A 10,187-nucleotide genomic window follows, 5' to 3' on the forward strand; every position below is an offset into this window, starting at 1 on the left:
GCCTGACAAATCTGTCTTCACCCACATATTATATTACTCTCGTTGTTCTTCGGGATCATATAATATACTCAGGCAATGTTCTCCTGCACAGACCTAAAGAGTGTGAACGGATGGACGAATAGAAAAACAAATAAGCAAGGGGGCTATAGGGCCCCAGGATTAATTATAAAGCACGTTTAACCTCTTTCTTTCAAGGGCTACTTTGCTTTGCCTAAATTGTCTGACCCCGGATTCAAACGAGAATGTTATGCACACCATTCTGGGGTAAAACCGCAGGCGAGGGTTAGGGACCTGGCTGTTTTCACACCGTGTGGAAACTCGTTCCAGGGAGTAGCTCTCCAATGGAGAATGGAGCGCGTGGATCCAGGGCCGGCGGGCTGGATCGGTGAATCTAGCCTGGGGAGTGGATCCTGCCAAGGATGCTGGGAGAAGGCTGAGCCCGGGTTAAAGGGGTCTTATCCGCGAGTGGATTCTTCGCCGGTATGTGGTGCGGGAGATGGAGGGTGGATCTCGTGCGGGGTTTGGAGAATGGATCCAGCTGGGGGTATGGAGAGGGAATCTGGTCTCCGGGCAGCGTGGATCCACCAGATCCTGCCAGGGAAGTAGATCCCAGTGGGGCCAAATCCTGGCCCCGGGGCAATCTGTGAGTTCTGACCCGGAGGGGACCCTGGCGTTGAGCCGTGAGCAGCTCTGCCGCGGGCACAGGGGAGTGAAGTGAGCGCGGCTTAGGGGCTGCGCTGAGGAGCAGGGGCGGGGGACTGCCAGAACGGGGCAGCTCTGGGCTCCCCGGGGCAGAAGGGACGGCTGACCCCCTGGCTGGGGCGTTGGGGCTGCTCCCCTGCCACGCGTGGCTTCGGAGCCCGGCTCGCCCGCGGGTGCCCGGGCGCGGGGCGGCGGGTGCCCGCAGGGAGATGCCCTGGGAGCCGTGCGGGCTGGAATCTGGCTGCCCCGTAACAAGCCGGAGAGTTGAAAAGTTGGATCTTCTCAGCGAGACACTTTCCCCCCGTAGTGCGCATGCCCAGCGTCCGGTTGGGGGTTGAAATAAGGAGGAGGCTGGAGGGAAGGGATCACTCCAGTCTGAGCTCGGCTTCTCCAAGGCGCGCCTGCCCTCAGACCCACATACAGCAGCAGGAGGAGGAGGAGGGAGAGAGATTCTCACCATCTCCATCCCCAGGAGCACCTGGCTCCCTCTGCTCTCTAGGATCTGTCTGTACCCAGCTGGAGGAGGGGGGGTTGGGGGGGGGGGGAGAGAGCCCAACCAGGGCCACTAACTTAGCCCAACTTTTTTACCAGCTCCAATTTAGCCCCGGATCTTGTCACTTCTGCCAGCGGTGGAGCACAGATCGGGATTAGGTAAATAAAAAACCAACAACTCCTTTTGTTTTTCCCCCAAGTCTCTGTGGTTGGCTACATCAGTCCAAAGTGTCCCCTATCTGCCTCGGACAGTGCAGGTGAAGGGACAGATCTGCTGTCGTTAGAAGGACTTTTTTTTCTTTGGGGGCGCGGGGTGAGGGGAGCCTGTCTGAAAGTCTTTAAAGGGTGCTTGGATATTTTGCTGCTATCTAAAAGCGTGCCTAGCCCATATGGAGCTGCTCCTTCCCCAGTGCAGCCGAGCTATGCTTTTAAACGGAGATGAAACTGACATGCAGTCTGCAAAACCCGGGGTTAGTCAGTCCCTAGCAGTCTCGAGTGCCCTAAACTGTGTAGACTTGAGCGTTTAGATTTGTATTATTGTGTACGCAATTCTGCGCGTTTTAGTTACCAGGCAGCATTCACCTCTTTCAGACAGAGCAGAACTGACATGTGTCTGATGTGTTACGTCCGTTCGGAGGAAGTTCTGTGAGAGAGAAACTCGCTTCTTTCCAGGCCATTCTGTCAAATGTTAGTGTAAAAGTGAGGCTTATTCGTTGTTATTGTTATTTCTGGCTGTCAGGAGGGAACGCTATAAAAACTGGACCTTTTGTAGATTGCTGTTGAGGTTGGGGGAGAAAATAAACTCAAGAAAGGTGCTTGGAGTTGTTGACCCCAAGCAGGTGCACTGTTGGTCCAATTTAAAATGTACCCAGCCCAGTAAAAAACATAAATAGGGACCTGATCAAGATGCTAATGCAGCATAATGCTGTCACCTTCCTACAACAGTGACTCCGCAGGATACATAGATTTAAATAAATTAGATAAATGTTTATCAGAGATGGTCTAGACAGTATTTGGTCCTGCCATGAGGGCAGGGGACTGGACTCGATGACCTCTCGAGGTCCCTTCCAGTCCTAGAATCTATGAATCTAAAGATCGGTGGTGTCAGGAGATTAATCGAAAACATGCACGGTTTGATTGCCTGAGGCCTAGGGGAGCTAACTACACTCTCTCGTTGGCCTGCCATAGCTAGAGACGTTGGAGAAGTAACTGTCGTTGTCTTCTTTCCCTGACTTGGACTCGGGAAGCTAAGGGAAAAGGGGGTTGCGGATGGAAGGAAAAGTTGCTATTACCGATTATTTACGGAGCACCGTTTGCTCCATAACTTGGGAGGAAGGCTGGGACTTCCGGACTCTCGTGTGCAGAGGGTGCAATTATTTAAAACAATTTAATCCAATAATAAATGAAACGTTTACACTCGCAGGTATTTTTCTAATTGCTCAACTGGTTTGTGTATTAAATGACACCCCTAGGAAGCCCACATGCATGCTTTCTAGCAGAGGGCATTCCCAAGCACTGCTGTGCTTGAAAGGAGGCAAAATACGTTAAATTGGCATGTTTAATTCCATTGTAAGAACATCATAATTGCTGTCTCATGAGGATCCGGACTGAGTGGGTTAAAAGGCTGCATTGAATACTTAAATTGAGCAATCTGTAATGAACTGGATTTTTTTTTTTGGAGTATAACATATGCCTATATTAATCAGCATTCGCTACGGTGGTCCGCAAGGCGTGTCAGCACTGATTTCATGATAAAATGTGAATGATGATGTTACAAGGATTTAGCAGAGATATGCTGATTTAGTCCTTCCCGTCCTCATTAATGTAAGCAATTAAGTCCTCCACGCTCAATTAGACCCGAATAAACCTTCCTCAATAGATTCTGCACACTCCATTAATAATCTGAAGAAATCTGCGCGGAATTCTCTAGTTGTATTCTCCAGAGCATCACGCTCTCAAATGCAGAGCGAAAGAACAACTTACAGTCCCAATTAATTCCCTTTGCGGCTAGTTTCCTAAACACAGGTAAATTAAAAGGTCAATTTCCTCGTTTAAACTGATACAAATTCTGTCGCCTTGAAGGAAATATTGGCTAACTGGCACGCTGATAAAATTCTGCAGACCGTTCCAGTTTAATCGAAAGGATTTGGCTAACAAATTTTAAATAGTTCATTCGAAACAGGGTGGGTTTTTGACAGATGAGCCTTGTGGCAGGAGTTCTAGATATTCCCCCACCTTCTAAAGCCCCAAGAATCTGAAGTTTTATAACCACCAATTTATCATGTTTGTAAAAATAAGCAACATTTCAAGCTAATTTACTTCATCTATTCCCCCATGTGGAACTAATCAGTAAAACTCATTATTTATGAGTCAAGTATTTAATATAACAAATATCCCTCTCAAAAGACACATCAGAAATAGATAATTCAAAGTGAAAAGTAGAAAGACTGACTAACCACAAGATTACTGTGAGATTAATTTAATTTCGATTCATGAGAGGCGACCAACAACAAGTTTGCCCACATTTTTTTCTTATTTATAAAATAGGGGAGAATATTTAGATTGACTTTATCTGGAACGTAAAGATTCCTGTGATTGTAAAACAATGGCAATTAGACAATAGCATGACCAAATCTCCAAAATAGGACAAAGGGTAAGAAAGCTGGGGACAGATGTAGTCTTTCAAGTTTATGGTCTTATTTTGCAGGGTAAATTTATCTTGGCAAGAGTGGGTTTTGTTTCAGTCCTGTGTCAGTACACAAGTGGCTTGCTCTCAATTACTCAGCAAGCAAATCTGGTGTTTAAAAACTGTACAGTTTTATTGCGATGGGGGTGGGAGCGATTCAAGCAAATAACTCACAGGCTCTTTTTAAAAAAAAGATAAGGATCTGTTTACATGAAGCAGAATTAAAGGTAGAGGTGACACCGAAATCAAAGAAACATTGATCTCTCTGTGGGGAAGGGAATGAGTAGAAAAGTACTGCAGAGAGAAATACACATTCCCTTTGATGTCTTAAGAGAGACTTCTCTACGAAATAAGCTGCTCTTCATCTATATTTTTGACTACCCCAGCTGTACAGAGCAAAAGTGTAGCTTTCATTTCTGGAAGGATGCCAACAAACTTGTATCAACCTGAACGCCCCGCCCCCGAGCCCCTTCCTTTTAAAAAAATAATACTGCTTCTAGCAAACAACATAATTAGGACAATGGATGCTATTATGAATCATTTTTTGCACTTCCCTTTGCTTGAAAGAATCGTTGCCCATGTATTCGTTTGGAAAACTGAAACCGATTTTCTTAAAAAATGTGATATCCTTGTAAAACAGGATTTTACCTAAATCTGTCTGGTGGGTTTGTGTTTTATATTTCTGGTTTGTTTGTTTTTTTAAATAAAACATATGATATGAAAAGAGTGGAGGGGCCCAGAATTCTGGGCTCGAAATTCGTTGAGTTTGCTGTTGCTTGTCACACGTTTCAAAGATAACAATGAGCCAGGATAATGGTTTAGAATTATGACCGATGTTCGGGTATCTAGGCGGAATGGACAGCTGTATGTTTAGTTTAGTTTGTTCCTGAAATAAGTGATCAAGACACTTGTACCGCAAGAAGGAGACACCTGGCACTATATTAAAACTAAACCATGTTTGTTTCTCCGGCTGAAGAACAAATCTCAAAACGCAGGTTCGACCACTGGTCCCTGAACAGTTATGGGACGGAGGGAGTACTGTGTATGGTTTTTTAATCAGCCGCTATACAAAATGTATCCAATTAGCAAAGGCAAATCTCGGGAAAATGTCACACTCTTTTATTCTGGGTCATTGCGATGGAATTCCTATAGGATTTGGGTCTCTTTTCCTGCGGTTGATTTATGTAAAGCGGTGTGAAAGGTGGCCGTGGGGTAGAGGATGGGGCTGCTCAGAGGAAAAAAATCCCCCTCTCATAATCTCCCGCCTTGGCCCCATACCCCCAGCATAGTTTCTGCAACGGCTGTTTTCCTTTTAATCACATCCATATATATATATACATCTTTTGTTTGCCTGGGATCTAGAACTCTTCGGCCATCAGGTTTCCTTTGCGCCTGAGTCTACAGAGACAGCTAGCAATCTGGTGCTCGTTTGTAAACTCTTCTCCAAACGGGGCCTTAATATGTCAGGACATTGACATAAAAAAGTCCCTTCATCTCGATCAGAAATCCATAATCTTTCAGACATGGGGCGGGGGGAGAATCGCTTTTGATAAATGCTCAGAGAAATTAGCAGTTTGGCATTAGAAATACGGTGGCAAATTATTATCCATTCCCAGGGCCCCAAAATAGCAGTACCAGAGACGCTCTCTGGGCAATCACTGGTTGCTGGGGAAATAAACATCGAGAACCAAATCATAGAGAGCGAGCACCCCCCGCCCAATCTAAATGTGTCACTTAAGAGGGGCGAGCTGTAAAATATCTGCTGCTGTTTCCCCCAAAGAGCTGCATCTTCTGCAGGAGATATGCGTGTGTTAATTACCGTGATTGCAGGACGAGTCAAGTTGTCCTAGTTACCTACGTTTTTCTCTCCGTCAATATTTCCTTTGCCTTCTGAGGTGCAGTGCAGCTGTCTGGCTGGGACGGCCTGAGGGACCCTGATTTGAAAACACCCTCCCCCCATCCCATCCCAAGTTCCCCTTGACTTCAATGGGTTTTTTAATCAGACTTTAGCGGAGGGGCGGGCTTTGCTTGTAGTACCTAGGACGAGTCTGGGTCTCCCCCAGCCCCAGTGCAAACCCGCAAACTGGAGGTTGTGGGAGCCCGCAGCGTGGCATCGATTGAGCCGATCTGCCTGCGCGGAGATCTGACTGAAAATCGCTGGCGTGGCATGGGGCAGCGCAGTTCCAACTGGGCAGCACTTGCTGTGGGAAGATCCCTCGGCTTGCCTGCTCTCGGGAGAGGTACTGTAGTGCCCTGCAAAGCGGCTGTGGAAAGGCGCTTGCTAACCCCTAGTTTTAAAATGGGGTTTTATTAAGCCACCATCTCGCTTGATTAGGGAAGATCTCGACCACGCTCGTCCCCTTGCAACGGAAACAAAAACGAAAATTCAGACTTGACACCGGGACGCAGGGCTTTCGTATTTACTATTAGCAGCCTTCAAACCCCCCCCACCCCCCAGCCATAGGTGCTGGACCTGGGGTGCTGGTTTGAAGTGGTTTCCATCGCTTACAGGGTTTACAGTTTGGTTTAATGACTGTCAGCTCCCCCCACTATACACATTGTTCCAGCACCTCTGCCCCGGGCTTTGACGGAGTTCCCATGCAGCGGCCAGGGGGAGGCGGCTGAATGGCTGGGGCTGGACCGGGAAGGGGTAAGGGGAAGCGCTGGGAGACGCAGCTCTCCAGATGCAGGGGCTGGGAGTGGGCGAGGGTAAAACCCTCGCGCTCTACTTCCCATTGGAGGTCAACATTTGGTGGGTTCGGCGGGGAGACCTGTCACTCCTCTGGGCGGCAGAGGGCGAGTCCTTGCTTCGTACGGGCAGGATAAGGCAGCGATGCGCTTTAGTTTTAACTCTTTTACCATGTGAGTTGCCAGGAAAAACGGTGTCCCCTGGGACTCACGAGGGCTTTGCCATTGACTCCAGCGGGAGCTGCAGCGGGGAGCTTGGCACGTCCCCGCCAGCAAACTGGGTGGCTTGGGGGTGTAGCCTGGGGGTGTGCAGCCGAATAGACTGAAGTTACACACAGCCTACCTAGAGGGTCTTGTTCCTGCCCAGCGAGCGGTGCGTAGAGCGGAGGAGGCCGCGCTGCAGCGAGCCAGGGCTACCGAGGGATGGTTTGCGTTAGGAGCAGGCTTGGCGGCGGGGAGGGGGCAGATGAAAGGGGTCCTAACGACCTGCAGATCTGTGCAATGAGCCTGGGGCTTGCACGGCTGCTGTGGGAAGGGGCCAAGGCGCACAGCGCCAGAGCCACTGCGAGCAATGGGCACTTTTCCACTGACCTGCCACGGGCTCTGGGATACGCCCAGCAGCCCCGGGCTCCGAAGCCGGCCCTAGAAAAGGAGAGTAGCAGGCGGGGTGGCGGACCTGTCTCTATGGTCTCCTGTTACAGGTCTTTGTCTTTCTCTTCCAGACACTCGCCTTCCCTGCTCCGAGATCCTCCTCCCCAGTGGCCACGATGGGAAGTAAGACTCTGCCGGCCCCAGTGCCTATTCACCCCTCCCTGCAGCTCACTAACTACTCCTTCCTCCAAGCGTTCAACGGGCTGCCCGCGGTGCCCTCGGACCACCTGCCCAACCTGTACGGCTTCAGCGCCCTGCACGCCGTTCACCTGCACCAGTGGACATTGGGTTACCCAGCCATGCATTTGCCTCGCTCTTCCTTCTCCAAGGTGCCCGGGGTGTCCAGCTTGGTGGACGCCAGGTTCCAGCTGCCTGCCTTCCCTTTGTTCCCACACGTCATCCAGCCCAAGCAAGAAGCCACCAGCGTGCCCCTCAAAGCCAAACCCCGGTTTGATTTTGCCAACCTAGCTGTGGCCGCCACCCAAGAGGATCACTCTAAATTGGGCCAGGCGGACAGCCAGAGCTCGCCTCCAGGGCTCGGCTCCTTGCTCGAGGTAACTAAGCTCTCCCCGGAGAAGAAACCCACCCGGGGGAGGTTACCTTCCAAAACCAAGAAGGAATTCGTCTGCAAATTCTGTGGCAGACACTTCACCAAGTCCTATAACCTTTTGATTCACGAAAGAACCCACACCGATGAGAGGCCCTACACGTGTGACATTTGCCACAAAGCGTTCCGAAGGCAAGATCATCTGCGGGATCACAGGTAACTCCAGCATTTTAATAGCACGGGGGCGCGGGAGGGTTATCACCATAGACGTTGCTTGGCTCTGTCCCTCCCTCTCCTATACCGCAAATAGAAAGGTGAGCTAATCCATTTCCCTCCCTAAATGCAGGAGTGTCACCTTAGGCTGTCTACTGCTTTGTACAGTTTAGTAATGTCCCAAGTGGTCGGGGCTTCTTGATTTGGCAGATGAATCCGTTATAGAGGTTTACTTGCCTTCCCTATACACCGCAGAGGACCATACCCTCATCTGTCCGCTCTCTTTGCAGGCAATTTGGGATGGTCCTTCCTTTTTATTTTTGAAAGTGATTTTAATCAGAAATACAGAGTGGCCATTCGAGCCAGGTATTTACAGTAAACGAATGACTCCCATAACACTGGGTGCTTCCTGCATGAATTTTTCTCCCTGTGTCCCCCATTCTGGCTTCTTGTCAAACAGGGCATCTCACATTTGGGCCTCAGCAGTAGTTTGGGAAGAAGGTCACAAACAAGGGGTGTTTTTTGACAGGTCACCTGATTGAATTGTCACTATTTGTAAATCTATATTCTTTCTCCCCAGGTATATTCATTCTAAAGAAAAGCCTTTTAAGTGTCAAGAATGTGGGAAAGGCTTTTGCCAGTCCAGAACTCTAGCTGTCCACAAGACACTGCATACGCAAGTAAAGGAGCTTAAGCCTTCCAAACTTAAATGCTGAAACCTCCAACACCCATGAACTAACTTCCCCTCCAGACTTTATACCAAATTCAGAACAGACACAAAAAAAGCCCAGGATGGGAGCACTGAATTTTTTTTTTAATTAAAAATAAAAGGTTCCCAAATCCTGGCTTAAAATATTGTATTGCCTTTGAAACACATATTAATAATATGGAGAGTGCAAGAGAACTGGCTGTCTTGTGCGGCTTTGATAAACTTTATGCCAAAAGGTGGTGCTCACGTATTGGACAGGAATCTTCATTTTTTAAAAGCAAAAACGTAGCTTCCAAAGGTATTACTTTTTACATTTTTTATTTTATACTTTTTTTGACTGTATAAAGCTTCTTACTTAAACACTTCAGGAAACAAAAAATTCCAGAAGACAATTAAGAACTGAAACTTTGGCTTCTTGTTACAGCACCATTGAGACCAGGAGAACAACTTGCAGACTTGTTTGTTTGTTTCTGTTGTTGTTTTCTTTTTAAAAAGAAATGTTCCAAAGTGACCTAAATCTCAAGTGAAGTCTGCCATGCACTAAAAGCCTCATATAGAGCTTAGAGCTGCAGCATCAACACTAAGTGGAGATCTTGTTTTTGTTTTGTGGTCTAGTGCCTTGGGAGGTGGTTTGTAATTTGTGGACTTATTTAAAAACACCCAAAGGAAAGAATAATGGCAATAAATCAAACTGATGCTATGCACAATGTGGTTTTAGTGGTACTTTAAAGTCTGTGTGTGTCTCGATGAGAGAGTGGGCAGGATAAATCTCAACCTGAGAATTTTAAAGGCTGGCTTTCTGAACAGTGTATTAAAAAAATTAAAACTAAGAGACATTCCAATATGTTTTGTTTATTAAAAAAGTTGTATGGCTATTTGGCACTTTATGCTGATTATTGGTAATTGACATTTATCACTGGATTGTGTTTTTTAAGTATTAAAATAAATTGTTATTTTACAGGCAAGCGTGACTGGATGTACTATTCACATATGTTCTGAACGTTCTTTAACCATTTGCTTTCAGGTCTATCCTCAATCGAACTCCGTCCCCCAATTGTTAGAACTTTCCTTTTCAGGTGGTGTAATATTTTTAATTATTTTTCACAAATTGTGTACTGGGGGAGTGGCGAATGTTAAAAGTAGACGTCTTTTTTGTTGTTGTATGGGTTAGTCACTGTTTTTACCTACAAAGGAAAAGTCAATAGATCTGAGGGAGGGAAGGGAAAAGGTTGAGTCAAATCACTGTGTTCCTAGTGTGAAAAATTCACCTTGGTAACTAAATCTTGGGTATTAGCAGATAAGATTAGATGTCAAAAGTGTTAAAAAACAAATCAAATGAATAATGGGCAAACTGTTACCATTCACACAGCCTGAGGCCATGGGGGAAACACTCCTTTACATTCTCTCTCCCCTTTCATTGTCAGTAGTGTATATTTATCAATTGCATCTTGGCCCAGTCTAGTGTTGATGGGCGGCCTTTGATTACAGGCAGCTGTCTT

General features: G+C 47.2%; 1 protein-coding gene across 5 annotated transcripts; it reads left to right on the forward strand.

The window, feature by feature from the left end:
- The first annotated feature begins 239 nt into the window (after window positions 1-239).
- On the forward strand, window positions 240-9,653 carry OSR1 (odd-skipped related transcription factor 1). 5 transcript variants are annotated; one of them, XM_042848694.2, is made up of 3 exons: window positions 240-480; window positions 7,291-7,982; window positions 8,560-9,653. In XM_042848694.2, exons 1-3 carry the CDS (start codon window positions 349-351, stop codon window positions 8,693-8,695), a joined length of 960 nt encoding a protein of 319 aa, XP_042704628.1. In that variant the 5' UTR covers window positions 240-348; the 3' UTR covers window positions 8,696-9,653. The 5 variants fall into 5 exon arrangements, with proteins under 5 accessions (XP_042704628.1, XP_005293126.1, XP_005293127.1 ...); XM_005293069.4 differs by lacking the exon at window positions 240-480 and adding an exon at window positions 790-1,353; XM_005293070.5 differs by lacking the exon at window positions 240-480 and adding an exon at window positions 5,942-6,120.
- The last annotated feature ends 534 nt before the right edge of the window (window positions 9,654-10,187 follow it).

This window comes from Chrysemys picta, chromosome 3 (genome assembly GCF_011386835.1).
Source record: "Chrysemys picta bellii isolate R12L10 chromosome 3, ASM1138683v2, whole genome shotgun sequence".
In the NCBI taxonomy this organism is placed as follows: domain Eukaryota; kingdom Metazoa; phylum Chordata; order Testudines; family Emydidae; genus Chrysemys; species Chrysemys picta.

Bases quoted from the DNA above. Each gene is read 5' to 3' on its own strand.
- OSR1 (XM_042848694.2), top strand. From the start codon at position 349: ATGGAGCGCGTGGATCCAGGGCCGGCGGGCTGGATCGGTGAATCTAGC. The intron at 481-7,290 runs GTATGTGGTGCG...TTTCTCTTCCAG, and splicing joins CGCGAGTGGATTCTTCGCCG to ACACTCGCCTTCCCTGCTCC. The intron at 7,983-8,559 runs GTAACTCCAGCA...CTTTCTCCCCAG, and splicing joins GATCATCTGCGGGATCACAG to GTATATTCATTCTAAAGAAA.